Source organism: Brachyhypopomus gauderio, chromosome 10, assembly GCF_052324685.1.
Source record: "Brachyhypopomus gauderio isolate BG-103 chromosome 10, BGAUD_0.2, whole genome shotgun sequence".
In the NCBI taxonomy this organism is placed as follows: Eukaryota; Metazoa; Chordata; class Actinopteri; order Gymnotiformes; family Hypopomidae; genus Brachyhypopomus; species Brachyhypopomus gauderio.
In genome coordinates, this window is record NC_135220.1 from 8,858,139 (window position 1) to 8,883,204 (window position 25,066).

The 25,066-nt window shown below is 43.4% G+C and overlaps 1 protein-coding gene across 7 annotated transcripts; it reads right to left on the reverse strand.

Annotated features, from left to right (window-relative positions):
* Positions 1-561: 561 nt before the first annotated feature.
* On the reverse strand, positions 562-24,668 carry gdpd5a (glycerophosphodiester phosphodiesterase domain containing 5a). Of its 7 annotated transcripts, XM_077019244.1 has the most exons (17): positions 24,376-24,666; positions 16,144-16,296; positions 12,039-12,142; positions 10,664-10,757; positions 10,397-10,456; positions 10,158-10,256; positions 9,927-10,020; positions 9,326-9,471; positions 8,076-8,158; positions 7,282-7,432; positions 6,238-6,459; positions 4,971-5,125; positions 3,446-3,593; positions 3,251-3,333; positions 2,865-2,879; positions 2,391-2,503; positions 566-2,040 (listed from the first exon to the last, which is right to left on the reverse strand). In XM_077019244.1, the coding sequence occupies exons 2-17, from the start codon at positions 16,255-16,257 to the stop codon at positions 1,982-1,984; spliced, it is 1,740 nt and encodes a 579-aa protein (XP_076875359.1). In that variant the 5' UTR covers positions 16,258-16,296; positions 24,376-24,666; the 3' UTR covers positions 566-1,981. The 7 variants fall into 7 exon arrangements, with proteins under 7 accessions (XP_076875356.1, XP_076875357.1, XP_076875355.1 ...); XM_077019241.1 differs by having other exon boundaries at positions 562-2,503; positions 24,280-24,668; XM_077019242.1 differs by lacking the exon at positions 24,376-24,666 and adding an exon at positions 21,418-21,620 and having other exon boundaries at positions 562-2,503.
* Positions 24,669-25,066: the final 398 nt, after the last annotated feature.

Genomic DNA, 25,066 nt, shown 5'->3' on the forward strand with positions numbered 1-25,066 from the left:
TAGTGTTGAAATCCACAAACTGGTTTTTAAAGACCCAGGAAACCTACATCTATTTTCTTGGATCTTGCTTTTATGGGAACACAGTATGCTAGGAACAAAGTGTCCTGCGAATCCAACTTCAAATTAAATTACTAATTTATTTTGGCAGCTTTTCTTCCCCTTCACTGTAAAATGGGCTGTCCTTATGTTGTGTAAAGCTCATGTAAATTTTACACTCCAGTTGTAAAGCTGTAGTTTCTCTCACATACTCTTTGCTGCTTTTTCAACTTCCTTTGAATGTGAGCAAATGTACAGATTGCTGTTCAACATCCATAAAAGAGGCTTAACTGACAACCTGACCAATCAGACTGCTGGACAACCTGACAAATCAGACTGCACATGGCACACAAGTTAATTAAAAACGTGGTTTTAAATAGCTCATTTACATTATCCAGCCACCTGCAATAACAGCAGTGATACAGACACTGATTAACATCATGAAGCACTTTTAATTATTAGCTACTAATCTTAATCTTAAGGAATGTACTTTATTAACAACTGTGAATTATTCAATAGCATTGAGGCCTATACAAGTTTAATAGCAGTCTGGGCTTAGGTCCTTAGAGTGTAAAAGATTAAAAAACTACTGGTGACATTTCATGTAATTCAGTGTCAAATAAATGATCATCCCTTAAAGAGGGAAATCATCAGTCTATATGGTTTTGCCTTCAGATCGTACCTCATGGGGTGGAGTCATGACCTTCTGGTGATCACGTCTGTTGTCTTCAAATGCTGTGGAGCAGGAAGCAGCTTCACATGGACAAACATGGCGTGTAATGGCCTATGCATCTACATGGAAGGGTCCCTATGCAGCTTACGCGTTAGTATAATGCTGTTCACATTCCAGATTTTCGGATGTGGGGGATCTGTTACAAGCCCCCATGCTGGAGCAGGTGTTTCGACGCAAATCCGACACATTTGCACAGTGAAACTGGAGACCACAGTGCAATTTTATATTTATTTCCCTTTTGTCCTGTAACGCAGTAAATCATCTCTTTTGTAAAATTACCCCATTAATTCCCATAAAGAAGAAGAAGAAAAACAACAGTACAGTACATTCATGTCACAGAGAAACTTCCTTCCACATGGATTACAAATCAGAACGAGTTACATAACATGTGCACTACCTGGTAACTAGGGTTAGGTAACTAGGTGTTTCACTACCTGGTAACTAGGTGTTTCACTGTCAACTCCTGTAACTTTCAGCACAACTCATCAGTACATTAGCACAATGTAGTAAAAAAATATCTACCCACAGTACAAATATATTCCTAAGTACAAATAATCCTCAGACATCCTTTATTTTAGATTGGACTTAAAACCCCTATGAGCCTGAATCCACAGATATACTGTAGGTGAATAATAATTCACTAATATTTAAATACTAATATTTCTCCCCAAAAGGAAATTATTTCTTCTCAAGCTATACACACTACCGCTGTAGCAATACTTCATGTCATATACAGTTTAATACATAACAAAATATAAGGCAGTGTATTGAGGGCCCATTACATAAATAGTCAATACAAATGTAGTAAGCAAACTCACTGCAGGAGGTGAGACAGTGAGACACTGGAAGAGTTCAGTGCTATGCGCTATTCTCAGAACACACACACACACACACACACACACACACACACACACACACACACACACACACAGCACCGATGTGGCTGCAACTATCTCGGAAGTCTTTAAAAAGACGAACTTGCCATGTGCCTGTCAAACAACCATAAGTTCACTTGCGCACCATGACCAGTAAAGTCCTTCATTGGTCTTTAGGAAAACCAGCAAACCTGATGTGCAGAGTGGCAGCTGCAAGACCCTCAGCACAGAAGACTGAACAGAAACCAAACAAAGAACATCTGGTCTTCACCAGAGCAGCAGATGGAGATGGGAGACAGGCTGGTCAACAGGAAATGACATCGTGACTGCATCCTCCTTAGCTGTGGTCGACATACATGGACAGCTCTTCTGTGCTACCGTGGCCGTTGTTTATTTCTAAACGTTGGAGGGAGTGAAACAATAGATTTAGCATTAGCACAGCAAGAGGGCAACGTCAGCTCGGAGCTGTTAATGAGTCGTCTCAGCTGTGGAGAGAACGAGAAACAGATTGAGTGAGGAAGGGAATGAGACAGGAAGAGAGTGAGAGTGAGGAAGAGAGTGAGACAGGAACAGAGTGAGGAAGAGAGTGAGATGGAGATTGAGTCTGCTGCAGTTTGCCACCTGGCTCGCTGTGCAACACGTTTTGATGACTGCACAAATTTCAGCATTTTTACTGCAGTAATTAGATTCAGCTGCGGCAGCACCATAGCAGTGAGGCTGGTGGGTTAATGTGGCCCCAGTGTCACCTGAGAAAAGCAGTTTCTCCCTCATGATGCTGACATGGCGGCCGGGTCTGTGCGCCACAGCGCTCAGCACGATCTGCTCCGGGTTGTAGCTCCTCATCCCACTCATCCTCCACCTGTAGAGCACCACCAGACACATACAAGCCCCCGTAAAGGCCACTCCCACTGCTGCCAGGCTCCTCCCCCAGGCAAATAAGCCCCGTAAAGGCCACTCCCACTACTGCAAGGCTCCTTCCCCCCAGGCAAACAAGCCCACATTAAGGCCACTCCCACCACAGACACTGCACGCGGTACCACCCACCGTAGTACCGTATAGTCTAAACATAGGCTATAAGAAAAGATGAAGACAATATGATTTTGAGGGAGCATTGTTAAATATGTAAGAAATGTCGGGTAGAGGAAGAAAGGGGAAAAACACAAACACAGAGGAATTGGGTGGCAGGGTTGGGAATGGCCCTCTGGTGTTACTCTGGTTACCTGATCATGTGACAGCTGAGACATTGCAGCAAGCAGCGGAGACAGAAGACATGCAGAGAGAACAGAAGATAGACAGAAAGAGAGTTAGGGAGTGAGAGATGGAGAGCGAGAGAGAGAGAAAAGGAGAAAGAGTGAGGGAGAGAGAGGGAGGGATGGAGAGAGTGAGAGAGAGAGGGAGTGAGAGAGAGAGATAGCGAGAGTAGGACAGTGGAAAGAAGGAAAACAGATCATTGCAGTCAGTTCAGAAGCCGTTTAGAAGCAGCTATTGCTGTAGCTGAGAAAAAGCAAAGCAGACACAAACCTCTGAACACACCTGTGCCTATGTTAACAGGTTAGAAAACATTACGCTTCAGTTATGTAGTTATAACCCAGACAAAGATACTTACTTTTGCAATATGAATATTCCTATAACAATTGCTGCGGATATAAGATCGGACGTGATCCATATCAAGCAGTATTCATCCGGACTCTGAAACACAAGGTCTACTGTTATCACATTGTGTCACCACTAGATGGCGGTACAAAGCCCGTTCCCGACCCTGAGGTGCGACACGTGGGGGGCGTGGTCAGCAGTCTCTCACCATAAGCCAGATGGGTTGAGACACTTGGCGGAGGACTTGGGGGGCGTCAGATGTGACGTATTCCACACCGCTGCACCACAACACTGAGTAGAGCCAGGGCTCATTCACTGGGTACACGTTCAGACTGATGTTGCTGCCTCTGAAACGGCTGCTCACACACACACACACACACACACACACACACACACACACACACACACACACACACACACACACACACACACACACACACACACACACACACACACACACACACACACACACACACACACACGATGTCTGTCTCACATCACTTCAAGTTCGCTATGGTGTACATGAGGTATTGTGTGCTAATAATGCCATAAGCCCTTCTTCAAAATTATGAGAGGGGAGAGGGTCCAGATCCCTTCAAAACACCACCAGATACCACCAGATACCACCAGATACCACCATATACCACCATATACCACCATATACCACCAGATGGGGCAGCAAGTCACATGCACAGACATGATCCCTGCAGCCAGACTAACAAGGAGTTTTGATTAGAATCATTCTCAGAAACATGACCAAGAACATAAAGAACCTGATATGAATTTGTTAATGTTAATTTTACTTTATTCAGAATTTATCATTTCCCCACCTTCACTTTCTGGTTAAAAGGACCTGATACCTTAAAAGGGGCATGCTGAGTGTGTGTGTGTGTGTGTGTGTGTGTGTGTGTGTGTGTGTGTGTGGGTGACTGAACTGAAGGAATGCAGACATAGTCATTTTAGAAGGAACTTACTGTGTGTGTGTGTGTGTGTGCGTGTGTGTGTGTGTGTGTGTGTGTGTGTGTGTGTGTGTGTGTAAATGTGAGTGAAGACCTGATCACAGATCCACATGTTCTTGTGGAGGCAGACATGATTAATAATGCAGTTTCACACAACCTGAACATTGGTAGTCACAGGCATGATATACTGGAATCAGTTACATCACCGCCAACACTTCAGCGGCCTACGACTGCAGGACACTTGCCTGCTTGTCATGTGCAAACAATGTGGTATTGCATCTTAAAAAATGCAGTGATCGATGAATAAACAATTGTGTTTGTGATTAACTGATTACGTGTCCCTCTAAATCCCTTCACAACATGGAGCGTGTTGTTGACTGCATAGCAATCAGGAAAAATTCAGAGCATGTTATGAAGGAACACCCTGCTGTGAAAGGGACGCGAGAGCCCTGAAGATCTCACTGCAGAGCTGCTCATATATGTAATGCTGCAGCCCGGAGCCCCGGTGGGCGTGGGTAAAGGGCGGAGCATGTGTCAATCATTTTCGAATGCAGCCAATCAGATACTAGACTTTTGTTGTCAATCATTTTTTATTAAGCCAATTATCAGCCAGAGTTAGCTGTCAATCATTTTTTACTGCAGCCAATCATCTTAACAGATCTGCCAAAAGAAGGCGGAAACTGCACGGAGAAGCTCTTTAAACAGAAGTATATGCCATTCTTGTGTGTGTGTGCGCATGTGCGCATGAATGTGCGTGTGTGTGTGTGTGTGTACCTGATCTCAGCCTCCGTGGCCTGGCTGTAGTGCAGACTGAGAGTGTGAACTGTCCTCTCTTTCAGTGAATCCACAGGGGTCGTCTCCTCCTGCTGTGAAGGCAAAGGTACAGCAGCTCGGACATTGTACCTGTACGAGTCTGGCATCCACATCACCTGCGCACACACACACACACACACACACACACACACACACACACACACACACACACACACACACACACACACACACACACACACACACACACACACACACACACACACACACACACACACACACACGGAGAATGCTTAGCAATGACACCTAATAGAGAATGACACCGAACTCCTGGTAACTTCATTATCTGCATCCCAAGTTACTAGTCAGAGGTGTGTGTGTGTGTGTATCAGAGGTGTGTGTGTGTGTGCATGCGAGGTGTGTGTGCGCGCATCAGAGGTGTGTGTGTTCATCAACAACCCCCATTTACTTGACACAACGGAGATGTTGATATGGAAAACAGCCTCAGACTCAAGTCTGCTGTCCCATCCAGCAGGTGCAATAGTGGCACAACAAACAGGACAACAACTATTTACCCAAGATCTTCAGCATCTAAATACCATCACTGCTATCACTACCACTACTGCTACAACTAGTACTATTACTACTACTACAACTACCACTACTACTACTTCTACTACTATTACCACTACTACTACTACTTCTTCTAGAATTAGTACTACTACTACTTCTATTAGTACTTCTACTACTATTACTTCTACAATTACTACTACTACTATTACTACTACTACCACTACGACTACTACTTCTACAATTAGTAATACTACTACTGCTACTACTTCTATTAGTTCTTCTACTATTACTACTACTACCACCACTACTAACACTACTATTACTACAACTACTATTACCACTACTTCTACTACTACTACTACTACTATAACTACTTCTACAATTAGTACTACCACCACCACTACTACTACTACTACTACTATTACTACTACTAAAACTAATATTACTACTCTTACTACTACAACAACTAATATTACTACTATTACTACTACTAGTATAACTATTACTATTACTACTAGTACTACTATTACTACCACTACTACAATTACTACTACTACGATTATCACAATTACTACTGCTACTACTACTACTACTTCTACTATTACTACTACTACTACTACTACTATGTCTACTACTACAACTACTATAATTACAACTATTACTACTACTATTACTACTACATCATACTACATCTCACCTGTTCTGACCGAATTCCTGAGCTCTCAGCAGCCTTTAGCACGTCACTGATCCAGAGCTTGTGGCGGGGGTGTCCAGGGGGGGGTCTGCGCAGGCTGAATATAACGGAGCAGTTCCACGTGGCAGCCAGGTGAAGCAGCTCCATCAAGCTGCACACCGTCTGGTTAGCCGCACGGCTGTAGTCTTTTGTGGAAATTAACTTGACAGTCCAGTAAGGATCATCCTGGGACACAATATATATAAAATAAAATAAAGTTCTCTGGGCCAGCTACAAGTAGGTTTGCAGTCTCATTATCCATTAGATTCCCATTACCAATATCTGCTACCTTCTCTACGTGGGAAGCTAGAACCACACAAGATCATAACCCAGAAGGTGGTGGGGTAAAACACTGCCAAAAACACCACCATCAACACCGCCATAAAACACCACCATCAACACTGCCATAAAACACACACCATAAAACACCACCATCAACACTGCCATAAAACACACACCATAAAACACCACCATCAACACTGCCATCAAACACACACCATCAAACACCGCCATAAAACAACACCATAGAACAACACCATAGAACACCACCATAGAACACCACCATAGAACACCACCATCAACACTGCCATAAAACACCATAAAACAACACCATAAAACACCACCATCAACACTGCCATAAAATACTGCCATAAAACACACACCATAAAACACCACCATCAACACTGCCATAAAACACCTCCATAAAACACCACCACCATCACTCACATAAAATACCACCATCAACACTGCCATAAACAACACCATAAAACACCACCAACACTGCCGTAAAATACTGACATACAACACACACCATAAAACACCACCATCCACACTGCCATAACACTGCCATAAAACAACACCATAAAACACTGACATCAACACTGCAATAAAACAGTTCCACAAATACAGCCATAAAACACCTCCGTAAAACACCACCATATTACACTACAGCTGGATGCTAAGCTAAGGAGTGTGGGATACATGGCCCTACAGGGTGCATGCTCTTACCCTCAGGAACCACACACCGGCATTTAGAGAACGGATCTCAGTCCAATTGAAGAGTGAGGCATCGTCATGCTGGCGGCTGGGAAAGTGTCTTGCCACATCGGTGGTGCGGCGGAGGGTGTGGTCCCGCATCAGGAAGGGCACTCCGTCAGTGCTGCAAAGGGAGGAGGAGCAGTCAGTCCCCTTAGGGAGGAGAGGATCACTAGGATGAAGGGCCTTGGGTTTCCACACGCAGCTGCCACAAATCAACTGTAATCGACCTCACAAGGCAAACGGGCCGTGTGGAGAGGTTTTACTCCCCTTTGTTCAGACGCCCAACCTTGCACACGTCAAGCATGTCAAGTGGCCAAGAATTTCAGGAAGCGTTTGACACGCAGCATCTGAAGCAAACAGCAGGAGGAGAGAGACACAGATACAGCTGTAGGATGCCAGAGGGCACAGGGGTCACAGGGGTCACAGGCGGCAGGCAGGTTGATTGCAAGGCCTCTTAATACAGCGAGTAGCTGAAAGCTCAGTGGCTGAGTCAGACCCCACCCCTCTTACCACCGCCTCTCTTCATTGGTCGAGTCAACAGCGGGTCACCTGAAATGCCCTCGACCTCACAGCCCGCAGTGACAGATAAAGACGTTAGCCGAAAAAGAATGCAGGGCGCTGAAACAATGCCGGAACGGTTCCGTGAGCGGTGCAGTCAAACGCAAACAGACTTGTTTTGCTTTTTGTATTTGCAAAAAGAAGAAGCAAGATCATGATGTTTCTTTCATCTCAGATATGAAGGGAAATGGCGAGAGAAGACTTACCTGATGGTGACATCAGCCTCAAACGCAATCACTTTCTGCTGCAAGGCTTTGTGGAAAGACATCAGAGTGTTCTCCGGAGCGAGCTAACGGACAGAGAAACAGAGTCCAGCGTTAATATGACTGGCCGGGTAGAAAGAGGATTCTACTAGAGCAGAACAGGAATGTAACAGTAGTAACACTAACGGAACAGAAGTCACTGATGTCCACCTGCACTACTCAGAAGGACCTCATCAGAGACCCTGACCTCAGATGGGTCACCTGGGTGAGAGCATCTGATGCTGAAAGACCTGCGACCACATGTGTCATCATGGATGATGATCTCTCTTGCAAAACATCAGAAGTTCTTTCATCACAGAGAAGGACAGAACAATACATTGATCTTTCCACTGTTTCTATTGGCTCCATTTGGTACACAGCCAATCCTATGACCCCTTGGGAGGGCAGGTAGTCCAGAAACAGCACTGATTTGGAGAGGGTGTGTCCAAGCAGGTTCAGGGATCCAAAACCCCAAAATGCCCCACACGGAAGAACTGCCCCTTTGGGTTCCAAGTAAAACTGTATTTTCAACTAATGCAAACTTCAAAGAACAGGCAGTTACATACCGTAACTGTAGTTAACGGTTAAATTGACAAGTGTTAAGGATTATTTTTTTTATTCTGTTGTCATGTTTTTTTCCCCAGCAGATACAACGTACTGTGGTTGTAGCAATGCGTGGGCCACAGACCACCACAACATTCCCATTACCGTATGAGACAGGTCTTGTTTTTTATCTCTATGCTATTAATAAAGCTTGTTCACTTTCTTGGAACAGAGGAGTGTCTTGGTTTTTCCTTTTATTTAAGATAAAACAACAATTTTTTTTACGACCACTCCAAATATACCAGCTATCCTATCAAATATACGCCCTATCCAGCTAACACCAACACAGCACATGCATCAATCACAGCATTAGTCCACACCCACTTACCTCAGGGATGGTACAACTGAAATTACCTGCTTCTGTTTATTTAGCCTATTCCTTTTTAACTGTGTTGTGCAAAATACATGTTTTGTGTTTTGCACTCATGTTTTGCTCCTGCCTCCAAAAATGTCTCGAAACACTTGAAACTTCTTCAGGATACCTGTGTCTACATACATTCTGACTGAGACAGAGGTACTTAGTACAGAAAAGTAGTGTCTGCTCTCTGTAACTGATGACATACAGATGTCACACACAAACAGCTGTGTGTTAAGAGAACACGCTGAGTCACCATGGGAGCGCCTCTGTGCCCGATGATGGCGGGCCGGGTCTTCAGTCTGGACCGAGGCATGATGCAGGGAGAGGAGATGGTGAGGGGAACCACGTAGAGGCCCAGAAGGACACACACGTACACCAGGAGCAGCACTACCTGCTGACCTACACACACACACACACACACACACACACACACACACAAACACACACACAAACGCACGCACGTGCGCACACACACACAAGTAAACATGATACAAATACATACCTTTGCATTTTAATAAAGTCCCACACTGAAATTATGAATATTTAAATTAAAATGCAAACATACTTTATTCTACATCTAATTATTATTATTAATTATTAATTGATCTACATGTAATTATTGGTTGTTTTTTATTGTTATTCTATTACACCTCCTCATGGTGCTATTTCACAGTGTAATAAACCCACAGCGCAGGAGTTTAATGGCACCCGCTGTGGATATGAATATGTGGAGGTGTTGAGTTCTTTGTGTCCGTGCGTCTGTAAGATCATAAGCCGCCCTGCCTGTAGGCACCACGGTAATCGCTCATATTGTCTGTCACACTGAAAGATGTTGGCCACACAATCAAACTCACTCTTTCTGTCTCTACGCATGACCTGCCCGGCGACCAGCCATCCCAACATCGTCACTACAGAAACGGCTCCTATGTGCAGAAACGGACCCGTCGACTAGACACGGGAAAAAATGTTTTAGTTCCACCCACATCTTTCCACCAGCCATAATATGGTCTGCAATTTTGCTTTAATGCAGTGTGAAGCAATCTTTAATGAGCCTGAATGATTGGGATGAGGGAATGTGTTGCAACCTGCAAGGAGATGAGAACAACAGACCATTCGTCTCTCCATAAGTCATGGATGGACACCACACCTGCGATTGTGGTGCTGAGAGCTGCCAAAACTCCAATCTGAGCAGAAGGAAACACAGACCAGTGTCTAACTGTTTAATGTAGCTATGTATATATTTAAATTCATGACTATAATCATTTTTATTATGTGGCAATGTGAATGAATATTTATTTAGTACTAATGGCCATTATGGGGTTACCTTATGAATCCAGTATAGGTTAAGCTGCTGTCCCAATGCAATATGGCACAGGCCCAGGACCTTAAAGAGATCAGGCAGAAAGGAACAGATGAACTGGCAGTTATGCTACTGTTTCCCTGTGGAGAATGAGTAATTACTGTAAATCTGACTCAAAGCCAAGGCTAGTGTCTGACTGTAGCCAAAATAAATATAAAATAAAGACGGTATATGGTGTGTGTGTGTGTGTGTGTGTGTGTGCGCCCATGCGTGCATGTGTGTAACACTTACCAATAAAAACGTGATGTAGGAGAGTCCCACAAGGCTGGTTGCTATTATGGGGACTGTGCTGTCACTCCACTCCCCTGAGCGGTTATAAAGAAGCCTGGGGAAGAGACTGAACTCAGCACGGTGGCCTCACGGAGGCAACAGCCCAGCAGAAACACTGCACCCTCACTGCAAGTCTACTCCTATGGAGACAACTACGGTGGCCGAGAAAATCCAGCGCACTGCAAAAGAAAAACACGCTGCATATACACTAAGCACATTCATCAAAATGACAACACATATGCTACATTTAGGAAACACTGTGCATTCAGAAACACTGCAAATTCAGAAACATTGCACATTCACTCAACACAACGGAAGTGTTTCTGGACTAATTATTTTACGCAGAGCTTCTGTAGGTAAACAAACATAACATAATCTGGTAAGACAAAGGGAATAACACCATAGGTTTTTAACTAGAAAAAAAAGAGTTGTCTTATACAGTATCTTATTACATAGAACAGGGCTGAATTAGTAAAGCTCTTAAAATGTAACTAGCTACATAAAAGTGTTTTAAGCCTTAGTTTTCGTCTAAATACATAGCTAGCTAGCAACAGATTTACTCATTCAGACCTGTTCAACCTAATGAGATACTCTTGTTTCTGGCTAAAAACCTACAGATTGTTATTCACAAGAGTTGATATACAGTGTAAAGGTTTTGATATCGTCTCTACATATAGATCACAGCCAGCATGCTTCATAAACAGTATTATAAATTCTAGCCTGTTCAGCCCGCTGTGTGTTAAGTAGCTGGCGCCAGGAGAACAGATTCACCAACACACGGGTGTCAGGGAAGAGTTTAAAAGTTTAAGAATAAGAGAGAGAAAGAAAAGTTGTAACTCAGGGGCAGACACACAGATTAGATAATGAATAAAATGTCAGAGTTGATTCACAGACAGTGAATCAAAAATGTCATTACGGTGAACGGGACTGAATTAGTAAAGGTAGCTAGATAGCTAGCTAAATATTTAGACGAAATCTAAGGCTTAAAAACTTTTCAAGGTAGCTAGGTATTTAGACAAAAACTAAAAACGTTTTAAGGCTTAAATACCTAGCTAACTACCTATAAAAAGCTTTACTAATTCACTCCCATTCAATGTAATAAGATACTGTATGACTCAACTCTTTTTTCTGGCTAAGTCCCTGCTTAAAATAATTAGTTTAGAAACACTTCCATTGTGTTGTGACTAGATTTGCAGCATTTCTGAATTTGCAGCTTGTTTCTGAAATGTAGTGTACACATTGTCATATTGATGAATTAGCTTTGTGTATTTGCAGCGAGATGGGTTTTCTCGGCCACTGTAGACAACAGCCCTGTAGACAAACACTGCACCCTCACCAGTTCAGCTCATTGTAGTCGTTCTGGGCCTCCCACCAAAAGTAGGACCAGATGAGGAGGAGGAGGAAGGAGGAGCACAGGAGGAAGAACCACACGCACTCCCACTGTGAAGAAGACCAGGGACACGGTGAGCTTGAGACCTGCCCTGCACTCAGCATGTTATGTACATGTGTAGGGAAATGTACAACAAAACTAGCTAAATGAAATGTACAACAAAACAAGCTAGTTCTTGAGCTAATCTGAAGGCCACATGAAGTTTGGATGTCTGTAGTGATTGACTCTGCAAAAAGTTGGCGACCTCTTCACACTATGCTCTTCAGCATCCTCGAACCCCACTGACTCCTGTCAGTTTACATGGCCTACCACTGCATGGCTGAGTTGCTGTCGTTCCCAAACACTTCCATTTTATTATAATACAGATGACAGTTGACTGTGGAATATTTAGGAGTGAGGAAATTTAACGACTGGATTTGTTGCACACGTGGCATCCTATCACAGTTCCACACTGGAATTCACTGGAGCTCCTGAGAGTGACCCATTCTTTCACTAATGTTTGTAAAAACAGTCTGCATGCCTAGGTGCTTAATTTTATACACATGTTTGCCATTTTGCCATGGAAGTGATTGGAACACTTGATTCTGAGTAAATACTTTTGGCAATATTATATATAAACATGTGGATTTTGAATGGATTTGAACCCTAACCCTGTTGTACTGAAACATGTCATGAAGTGGGATCCTAAACATATTAACATATTTTTGGAGGACCCGAGTGTAAATGGTGAACCTTTAAAGATGGAAGTCTCAAGTTTAATGAAATTCCTTTTCCATAGAAACCTCAGCACCCAATGCTACACAGCACATTAATTGTGAAATACTGCACAGAATGCCCTAACCTTAGAGTTGTGAGGACAGTGGTCCTTTTGTCTGAGACAAATAAATAAATAAATCGATAAATCACCAGGTGTGTCATCAGGTCACCATAGAAACTGGAAGGGAGGTGCGTGACCATGAACCATAACCATGGCTTTTATATCACGCTTTTATAAAAAAAAAAGACTTCAGGAAGTTCAGAATGAAAAAGATCACACACCAAATCATCCAAATGTCTCTCATGTTCACGCGGCCAGTGAGCTTTTCTTCAATTTGTCATATTGAGATTCTAATCTGTGTAGTACAAAATGTACTTTTGGACAACATACTATGGAGGGGAGGGTTGAGAAATGCATTATAAAGCTGGTTCGTAAGGCAGCTCACAGACCTTCATTATAAATCAGCAGTTTATAAATAGAGGGATAAAAAAGGATCAAGGTTAATTCACTTAAGTATCACTGTAAAGACTCTGAACACACAGCACAACTGCAGCTGGGCTCTCTGCTCTCAATATACGCTCCACACACGTCCTAAACTACAGGGAACATCTTACGTAGCAAGAACTAATGAAAACCGTAAAAGGGTCTCTCCAGAAACAGCTTCCTGCAGTTCTGGAAACACCAGAATGCTTGATACAGTCTCTACCTCAAACATTAAGAGGTGTTGCACTACAAGACAACCCAAACCTCACTGAGCTATTCAGACTCGGAGCGCGGCTGATTGGTGCTGAACTGGTAATCTAATCTGATTCTCCCGTCACACATAAGCACCCTGGCCGGCACTGACCGCCTCCGTCATTCCAGTAATAACAACCTGCAGGACTAACACTCTCCCAAAAGCCAACCAGTGCATGTGAGATGGTTATATGGTGTTATACGGTGGTTATGAGACATTATACAGTGATGTTATGAGGCGTTATATGGTGATTTTATAGGTTACGTTGAGCAGCAGTTTTTTGTATAGTGGTGCTACAGGCACAATGGAGAGATCTGACTAGTTGTATCAGAGTAAGACAGACAGAGTGCGAGACAGAAAGAGACAGACAGAGATTTAGAGAGTGATTGCAGGGTGTCTGAGCACCAGAAAAAGTTGTTACACAAAAGCAACCACACTGAACATGCAAAAGAAACTAGGTAAAATGCCAGAAATTGGCACATCTGAACAGAAACACAACCATCTATACATACATACATACATACATACACATGTATGTACTATAAAGTTGGAGTTAAAATACTGCTTTATATAAACAGCTTTTCTTCTGCACATAGTCGTGTATTCGCTGTCCTCTCCTCTCCTCCCCTCCTCTCCTCCCCTCCTCTCTCCTCCTCTCCTTCCCTCTCACCCACCCACCTGTGATCAGAATTTTATTAACGTACACTGAACACATTCCAAAAGTCATTTAATTTGAGCCCTGCGGACCAGTATAGTATGAGCAGGGGAGGAACACAGGAACACGGAGGAACACGGAGGAACACGGGGGTGGGGGGGCAGACGTCACACTAACTACTGCTTCCTCCCCCAACCTAAGCGCTCAAAGAAAGACATCCACTTAAGCAGGACTCGTAATCCAAGATGCAATTGACATGTAAACACCAGTGTTTATATCCTGCATGTTTAATAGTAAAGGTAAATGACCTCTAATAGAAGGCTGGTAAACATGCTCATTAGAGTTGGTGTACATTTGCATTTTGTGGCTTTCATTTGAGGTCAAATTTGCATTTGTTTTGTTACAGTAATTTATCACTTCCGTTAAATGACACTGTTTGTTTGCCTATTGTATTAAATTAATTCATCCTGTGATTTTTAGATGCATTCACCTATTAAAAAATGTGCCATTAAGACAACAAGAATTCCTTTGATCCTGCCTTTTAATCCTACAAAAAAACAAAACAGTGGCTAATATTATACTTAAACACTTTAAAATCTTCCAGGATGACGCAAAGGATCATTTTAAAGGATCCTCCACTAATGTCCCACAGACAAGACAAAAACACCAAATAAATCCTCTAGATGTGCTACATGTGCATTCATCCAATAGCAAGAAAAGGACCAATCATCTCCAGCCATTCCTCCTCATGCATTACTGCAGCTACTGTATAACCTGCATGTGATGTAACCAGATAAGACCAGAAAAACCAAACATGTGCTGAAGGTCTATCAGTTTACAATGTCTTGTTTCCAGTGGCAAGACATTTGAATACGTAGATGGCATACATGTTTACATTGCCAGTTCTTAGGAAACACACACACAAAAAAATACAACTGATTTACACTGTTGAAACTTGAAAACCCTATGGAATGAATGTTATAATTTAAACATCTAATTTTTACAGTATAAACTGGATCAAATCTCATGATGCACCTGTCTGAAATGCCCTGTTCCTCTGTACCTTAGTGTACTTACGTATATGCATGTATTATCTCGTCATGTATATGTATGTATTATCTCGTTATGTCTATATTGTATGAAAGAAGAGTGCAGGTGAGTAACTGTGGTTTATCTACATTGTGAAAACAGAATTAGCTGTGTAAGCAGTGTGTGTGTGTTGTGTCTGTGTGTGTATTATATATATATATATATATATATATATATATACATACACATATATTTATATATATATATATTGCTTGCACAGCTTATCCTATTTCTTTGGAAACTTTGTATATATATATATAGCTTCATCCATTTAAGTCAACATGCATGATCACCCAATTCACAAGGGTGCATATCCTGTTAAGCCACCAGTTTAACATTACTGGCTGACTAAATGAGCTAGACAATATTGGCACGTGTGTCTCTGTCCCCAGACCAGAACAGAAAGGACAGGTCAGCTGAGAGCAGTCCTCTGTGTGCTGTGTTCAGATGGGATTGACCTGAAACATCCCTTTCAGGATAACCTGAAACCTCGGCTCAAGTTTCTCTCAACCCAACACGTACAGATTGATGCCCTGTTAGAAAGGAGAACTTTAATGCAGACAAACACACACACACACACACACACACACACACCCACACACAGCTAGATGAAAACATACGCCGTAAAAAGGCTTCACTTTTTAATCAGCATCATCAAAGAAGCGTCCGAGTGCTTCCTCCAGGTGTGTTTGAGTGGACAATGATGCCACGTAGCTGAACCATCTGGGTTATTGTCCCAACATCACACGGCCTCATCCGCAACACCACATGGCTAAACAACAAAACCACAGCACACGGCAACGCAGCTTCCTACCTTGGAGCTGTTGTCGTGGGAACGCTGGTAGCGTTTCCAGCGGCACCCGTAGATTCCGGTCAGGCAGGACAAGCACAGCTGTCTCTCGTAGACCTGCAAGGGCTGATGCTTCATGCTCCTGCAGCACTTACATCCCACTCCACACCACCAAGCCTGGGAGAACAAGAACATGAAGATGGAACGCTTCGCTGGGCCTCAGGGCCACCATCCACACCCCGGGAGCAGATTTAGCGCTTCAGAGTCTAATGAATGTAAATGAACCAACACTAACCCTAATCCCAGAGGCTTCCTGGATTGTGTTGATTCCACTCATTTTACCTGGATTGCACTAATTAGAAAATCTAGCAAGCTTGAGCAAAATCCTGGTGAGGACTTTGACTTTCTGAACCTGGATTATACAGTGGGGAAAATAAGTATTTAGTCAGTCACCAATTGTGCAAGTTCTCCCACTTAAAAAGATGAGAGAGGCCGGTAATTGACATCATAGGTAGACCTCAACTATGAGAGACAAAATGTGAAAAAAAATTGAGAAAATCATTTTGTCTGACTTTTTTAAAGAATTTATTTGCAAATAATGGTGGAAAATAAGTATTTGGTCAATAACAAAAGTTCATCTCAATACTTTGTTGTATATCCTCTGTTGGCAATGACAGAGGTCAAACGTTTTCTGTAAGTCTTCACAAGGTTGGCACACACTGTTGCTGGTATGTTGGCCCATTCCTCCATGCAGATCTCCTCAAGTTTCATCTTCATTGCCCTTGCTGATGGAAGGAGGTTTGCACCCAAAATCTCACAATACATGGCCCCATTCATTCTTTCATGTACAGGGACCAGTCGTCCTGGTCCCTTTGCAGAGAAACAGCCCCAAAGCATGATGTTGCCACCCCCATGCTTGACAGTTGGTATGGTGTTCTTTGGATGCAACTCAGCATTCACTGTACTCCAAACACGACAAGTTGTGTTTTTACCAAATAGTTCTACTTTGGTTTCATCTGACCATATGACATTCTCCCAATACTCTTCTGGAACATCCAAATGCTCTCTAGCAAACTTCAGACGTGCCTGGATATGGACTGGCTTAAGCAGGGGGACACGTCTGGCACTGCAAGATCTGAGTCCCTGGCGTCGTAGTGTGTTGCTGATGGTAGCCTTTGTAACGTTGGTCCCAGCTTTCTGCAGGTCATTCACTAGATCCCCCCTTGTGGTTCTGGGATTTTTCCTCACCGTTCTTGTGATCATTTTGACCCCACGGGCTGAGATCTTGCGTGGAGCCCCAGATCGAGGGAGATTAGTAGTGGTCTTGTAGGTCTTCCATTTTCTGATTATTGCTCCCACAGTAGATTTCCTCACACCAAGCTGCTTGCCTATTGCAGATTCAGTCTTCCCAGCCTACAATTCGGTTTCTGGTGTCCTCCGACAGCTCTTTCGTCTTCACCATAGTGGAGTTTGGAGTGTGACTGTTTGAGGTTGTGGGCAGGTGTCTTTTATACTGTTAACGACTTCAAATAGGTGCCATTAATACAGGTAATGAGTGGGGGAAAGAGGAGCCTCTTAAAAAAGAAGTTACAGGTCTGTGACAGCCAGAAATCTTGCTTGTTTGTAGGTGACCAAATACTTATTTTCCACCATTATTTGCAAATAAATTCTTTAAAAGTCAGACAAAATGATTCTCAATTTTTTTTTCACATTTTGTCTCTTATAGTTGAGGTCTACCTATGATGTCAATTACCGGCCTCTCTCATCTTTTTAAGTGGGAGAACTTGCACAATTGGTGACTGACTAAATACTTATTTTCCCCACTGTACACCTCTGCTTAATCCTAACTCTAACCCTGGGGGGAACACTCAATCACACTAACACTAACCCTAATGCTAATCCCAGATCAGTGGTAGATCCAAATCTGAGATGAATACAATCTAATGTAAATCAAGCATAAATACAAGATAATACAGGTCAAACACTTCAAAAACACAATCATGCATTATAGATTATACGTTAAATCACATGTCACAAAATAATCATAAATTACAAGAACAGGAATCCATGAACTGCTAAATGTGGAAAAATAATTACTATCAATGAGTAACTGGGGGCAACTTAATTTAAGTGACGTCAAAGACAGAAGAGAAAAACAAAAGCACATTCCTCTAGTGGCTGTAATGCCTCTGATGGTGAACATTGTGAGGCAGTGTGAGTGAAATGCAAGCACAGACATGGACTTCATCTGTTTAACGGAATGTGCCTGTCAGTCTTGTTTCCCTCATGGTCATGTCACGCAAACACAAGGGCTCTGGACTACACCAGTCCTCCCAGTTCACAGCGTCAAGGGCTCCGGACTACACCAGTCCTCCCAGTTCACAGCGTCCTCACTCAAGGCCGCCGGACTAAACCAGTACTCCCAGTTCACTGTTCACCTTCCCCAAGCCCCAGAAGCAGAAGCATCTAGCAGCCCAACATTTTTGCCAGTCTGACACTGGGACACTGGGATGGTCAATTCTATTATCTGTAATATTCTGGTCTGGCACATAAAAGTGTATAGTCATGCCAAAAATTGTTCTTTGTAAAATGGAAATCTGTTAATATTCCAAACATTGTTGCCTGTTGCTTTAGTAGACAGTTCACTCCAAATAGGAATGTGGAGTCCATGAAAGTAGCTGCACTCAGCTGTACCACTGACATTTCAAAACTGACATCAGGTCCTACTCTGCATCGGCCATGTCCCTTACAGATGACCTCATCAGGCACCGGCATCCAGCTGTGGTGACAGGAGGTCAATGCAAGCATTCATTAGCATGATAAATACACACACACACACACACACACACACACACACACACACACACACACACACACACACACGTCTTGCTTAGTCATTTTCTGTCATTAGTCAGTTCCTGTCATTAGGGTTGATTAGGGGAGTGTGAAGAGGTCATAGGGGAGTGTGAAGAGGTCATTGGGATCCCAAAGTGTGCTGTTGAAGGAGTCTTCCACCAGCAATGAGTCCAGGAATCCTCCAACAGAAATGTGTCCTCTATTCCTGCACCACGAGCTCACAGCCTCTGGCCTCTTCACCCGCCACTGTCAAAATGAGCTGGTATCAGTAGTACCTCTTTCAGTTACTGGCAGAGATGACATGGGTCCTCATGGACAACCTCAGGTCCCAGTGATAGAATGTTTTTTTTTGATCTCACACATTTTGCAGATGCTTTTATGCAGAATGACTTCACGCAATAATTTACAGACGCATAATAATAAAGTTACAGACGCAGGCAAATGTGTCATCAGGAGCCCAAGGACTGTTTCAGGTATGGCATTATGGCATAGAGCCTAGAGTGGGTTCTGAACTCTGGTTCCCCAAGCATCAAACAGCATTATTACCCACTATCCAATTATAACCACATCTTACACAACATTCTTACATGACATCCTTCTACTTTGAGTCAGAGGTAAACAGTTCAGGAAATGAACAAAAGATGATATTTTGTCTACTGTAGCAGTGTGTTGTGAGATGCTCTGCTTCAAGGCAAGGTACACCTTGTTCTGCTGTATGTTATCAGACCTAACCAAAAGGCTGTGATGAGTTTGCCATGGAACGTGCGTCCCCAGCAACAGATCAGAGAGCAAAACTGTGGCTCAACGCCTTTTCAGCACAATGAATTATTCAGCTCACGACAGCTGAAATATCGGTTGTCTTGGGAACATAAATGATCTTGGCCAGAAGAAGATCCCCCACAGGTGGTTATGCTGATTGTGACACTCACCACTCCACTGTGACACTTCAAAAAATGTATAGTAACACATTTGGTTCTTCAAACAATGGCGACATACACGTTTTCCTCATTATTAATACAAGAGTACTCGTAGGCGCGGTGTAGGCCTTCATGTGGAGAACAGCGCATACGTAACGCTCAAAACGAGAGGAGCAGGATTGGCTGTGCTATGGCACGGAGTTATTAGCCTTGTTAATAATAGAATAATGAATTGGCCAGCCAGCGGGACGAGAATGTTAATGAATCATTAGCACGTTTGGGGCTCTGAGGAGCTGAGGATATCCTCATCGTTCAGCCTCTGAGGAGCCGATAACCTCATCGTTCAGCCTCTGAGGAGCCGATAACCTCATCGTTCAGCCTCTGAGGAGCCGATAACCTCATCGTTCAGCCTCTGAGGAGCCGATAACCTCATCGTTCAGCCTCTGAGGAGCCGATATCCTCATCGTTCAGCCTCTGAGGAGCCGATATCCTCATCGTTCAGCCTCTGAGGAGCCGATATCCTCATCGTTCAGCCTCTGAGGAGCCGATATCCTCATCGTTCAGCCTCTGAGGAGCCGATATCCTCATCGTTCAGCCTCTGAGGAGCCGATATCCTCATCGTTCAGCCTCTGAGGAGCCGATAACCTCATCGTTCAGCCTCTGAGGAGCAGATATCCTCATCGTTCAGCCTCTGAGGAGCCGATATCCTCATAGTTCAGCCTCTGAGGAGCCGATAACCTCATCGTTCAGCCTCTGAGGAGCTGATATCCTCATCGTTCAGCCTCTGAGGCTCTTCAGGTGTGACTATCGCTTGCATGACACAATCTCCATCACCGTCTGTTTATCACACGTTTCATGATTTATGTGTTACCAGATTGGCCATCCTGACCCAAACATGAGATTTTTAATAAATTTCTTTTAAGCCAGTCTAATAACCCACTGGGTTGTTCATACTGAACGGTGATGTATGCGTTCCACTAGAGTCTAACAAAGGAAGCCCAGATTTGTGCCTTTATCTGCCCAGAACATGCCTGCCTGTTTTGGCCTCACACCTTGTAGACAAATGCCCCTGTGTGGGGGAGATAACACTGGCCATCTGCCCCAGTGGAAGGCTGAACATGCACACGTTTAAAATAAACAAGCAATGACAAAAAACAAAACATCCTCTTTATAGCAAACACAGACCAAACTGCATTGGTAGTGAAATGACAGGGACGTATACATTGCATGAAAAGCACTAGACAGACATATTCAAATGAGCTGAAGTTAAAATTCACAAATTTCCTTAGAAACATCAACTGAGCAAGAGGAGCAAAGCAACTCACATCCAAAAGGTTGTGAACCTGCAACTTGAAAATGGTTTCAGCCTAAATTCAGACTACACATTTATGTAAGAATCTAGTGTTTAAGACACACATCTGTCTATCTGCAGATGACTCCTCAAGCAAATCGCCCAAAACACAATTTCTTAAAGCTCATGTTAATTTAAGAAAAACAAAACTCTCTATATAACATTTTAGCTTACCTGACAATTCCTTCAAACTGGAAGTTACGCAGGTCAGAACCTGTATGACAATTGTCAAACATCAGATGGAAATTCTGAAGCATCTACATACTGCGAAGGACGAAGTTAAAGGCTGCCGGACGTGTGAGTCACCCAGACACAATAAACAGAAACGGCTCCATGTTTTGCATACAGCACCTCAGGAACAACACAGCACCTTCCACTGTGCCAGACACTCACATTTGGTCAGTCCTGGTGTTCGAAGTGGGAGTGGAACAACACACGGGCGAGCAAATGAGTGAGTGTGTGTGTGACTGTGTACAAGTGAGTGTGTGTGCGTTCGGCAGCTGTGTGTTCCCTCGGCTGGGTTTGTGGACGGCTGTCCGATCCTGCTGGTTTCCATGACACTGGAGTCTGAAGGTTTTTTTTTTTTAAGTTTAGCAAAATGCGAGTGTGCTGCTCGTAGGTCCGTGTGTCAGACAGCGCTGGTTTCATTACACCATGACCCTTGACACTTGCCACAGACTGTACCCTTCAGCCTCTCTTTCAGGAACTTCTATTGCAGACATGTACCTTGCAAATCAAGGTAGGCATAGAGCACAGTGGAGATCATTTAATCCCTGAACACACGTCACATCAATGTGTGTGAGGGGATCACATCAGAATCAGTTTCAACCTCTCACGTGATGGCAGGTATGCGTTTCTAATCATCATTAACCTAAAGCTCCACTATTCACCAAACACACCCGACCTTCAAAAACAGAGTCGGCTTGCACAGCTCCGTAAGCCAATTCATTGTTTCACCCTGACGGCAACTCGTGAGGCTATCGGATAGATTTCAGTGAGATTTCAGGTTTGGAACTCTTCTGCTGTCCAGTGCAGCGGCACAGCCCGTGTCTGAGAGAGAGGGCGGTGTGAGCAGGTCTCCTGCGGACCAGAGGAGCTTTATAAGGACTCGGCCAACCTTCACTCCCTCTGATTTCACCCAGATGACAAGACCAAGAAAAATGAGGCACAGTCAAATGCACACAGGCATACGGAGGACACGGATCATTCATTTTGGCGGAAGAGTACCTGCTTGGAAACAGGACGCCGAAAACGGCTCCCACCAGCCAGTGAAATGTGACACTTGCTGTTCTGATAACGTGCAGGAAGGAGACAACGGACTCCAAGGTCGTTGAAGTTATCAAAGCACCTATGTGTAGGAGACCTCAGAACGTGTTTGACCAAACAAAAAAAAAAACAAAAAACAAAAACAAAGGCTCTTTCATCTTGACCATGAGATTATATATGAAGTAAGATTAGTACCCACTACACCACACTGGCACACACAGACTAGGACAATATTACCACAGTCTAGGAACATATCTTACAACACACACATGACTGTATGGGCTACCGCTCACAGATATATTATAACTTCAGAAGTGACTTCGGAAGCTTTTCATTGCCATCAAAGTTAAACCGGTTATGCTGGGAATTGGTGGTGTGAGCGGACAATGTTGTGATGGATAAATTGAGCTTCCTTCTGTTCCTGTGTGTTGTAGAACAAGGACAGACTGGACTACAGAACATGTACCTCATCTGTGCTAAACCTGCACATGACCACAACAGTGCTGCCAGACACCAAGAAACAGACAGACGAACACTCAGGAAGAAACTAAACGGGACGGTGAGAGAGACAGTCTGTCATGAATCCATCGATGGCAGCAGAGTAGTGACAAAGCCTTGTTCATTTATTTTATCTCAGTGCTGTGCAATAATACATCACACTTACTAACGGCAGAACATTTAAAAATTACGTTTTTAAAAATTGATATGTTTCTATTCATGCAGTCATTCATGATGCAAGCAGCCAAAAATAAGGGGCATGACTAATAATGCATTACATAAGTACCCTAAAACTCCTGACAGTGGTATATTATCAGAGACTTTCAGAGGGATCTTATCTCTGCCTTACAGCAATGTGTTTAATCTTTGATTCTTTCACACATCCTGTGAGGGGAAAGGAGACATTGAAACACCACAAAGAAAACAATTATTTAGAATTTCCTTTCAGGGTGATAAATAAATCTAAGACAACTGATTGGGGGAATCACAGACAGGAACTTATCAGGAGGACACAGGGTAACAGCATAAACGTGACTAAGGGGGAAGACTATGGGGAAGCCATTACGCAAACCCAGTGGAGCCAAAAATCCTCTTTCTTTTACTCTGACAAATGGGGTCTTTGTTTTAGGTATCACCTCTGTGGAGGTCTTTTCTCAATGTAGATGACAGGGTAAACATCATCTGTCTGTCTGCCTGATATTCTGTCTACTCTGGCTTTCGTCTGTGTGCCCTGCAGCTCGAGCACAGCCAGAATTCGCGACTAGCAAGACACTGATGGGTCTGAGTCTTGTGCAGGGGACACAGGTTTGCACTGCACGAGCCCACTGGGCCCAGTTTGACAGGATCATGGCTGGGTGCTGGAAACACACGTGCTTATAACGTGGTACCAGGATTATTTACTTATTTACTTTACATTTTTATTCTAAACCAAAATGCAAATCCTATGACCTCAGTAATGAAAATAACAGTTCACAAGAGCTTTATAGCAAAAGGATCACTGTGCCATTACTTAAACGTACTTATTTAAAACCTTTCACACAACTACGAATTACATTAATCGGTGCAAAAGCAAAATCAGTTATATGCACACTAACTGGGTGAGCGTCAGCTAGTATACCGGGGTACCGCAATCGCAGGATTGTTGGTATTAACAACAGAATCCCACCTACAGGAAACCGAGCCGCACAGTCGATCCCGGCGAAGTTCGTAGAGCGCGTTTTGAACCTTTGAAAACTGCGAGGTGAAAGTTAATCCGAACCCCCGTAAATTTACCTGTACGACTGTTAATCCACGTCCTCTCTCCCTCTCCCTCCCACACGGATAACGACTGGTAGTTTACGCTACTCCACCTCCAACATCTTCACTTACATTTGATTTGTTTGTCCGTCCGAAGTAAACAGAAGTTTTTTTCGGTGGTCGTTTAACAGTTTACTTGCTACTGCTGTGCGGTGTATCAGATCGGAGATATTGAAAAGCAACTTCAGAAAAATGAAAGTGGCATCAGTGGAAACTCCGATATCACTAATCACTAATATCACTAATGTCCGTGTGTGATGAGCCCGTTGAGTTTACAGGTTTCCCCCGCAGGTCTTGTGTATTTTCCAGGCGTGTTGAAGGTCTCTGATTCAGCGAAGGCATTCGGCTCAGAGCGGTCGTGTAATCCATTCGAACACACGTGGGCGGAGCCGACAGCACATGGGCGGTTCCGACCGCACATGGGCGGAGCCGACCGCACGTGGGCGGAGTCGCGGTTCCCTTTACAAACAGACCCAGGCGTTTGATGTAGTACATCACGCACAAACAAATTAACTGCGCTGCTACAAAAATACACACTTTGTAAATATACTGTACTTTGACTTTTTTGGGGACAAAATCAATCAGGATACAAAGGATATAATTGTTTTTGAGTAATGTAAACGCTGATTTCAGCACATAAGCCTGACAAGGGTGCCAGAAAGCATACATGGCCACCAAAAACCTGCTAAATCTAATATCAAAACTCAAAAGTTTTATGACAAACATATGCCTAACATATACAAGTTTCATGTTGATCTGAATA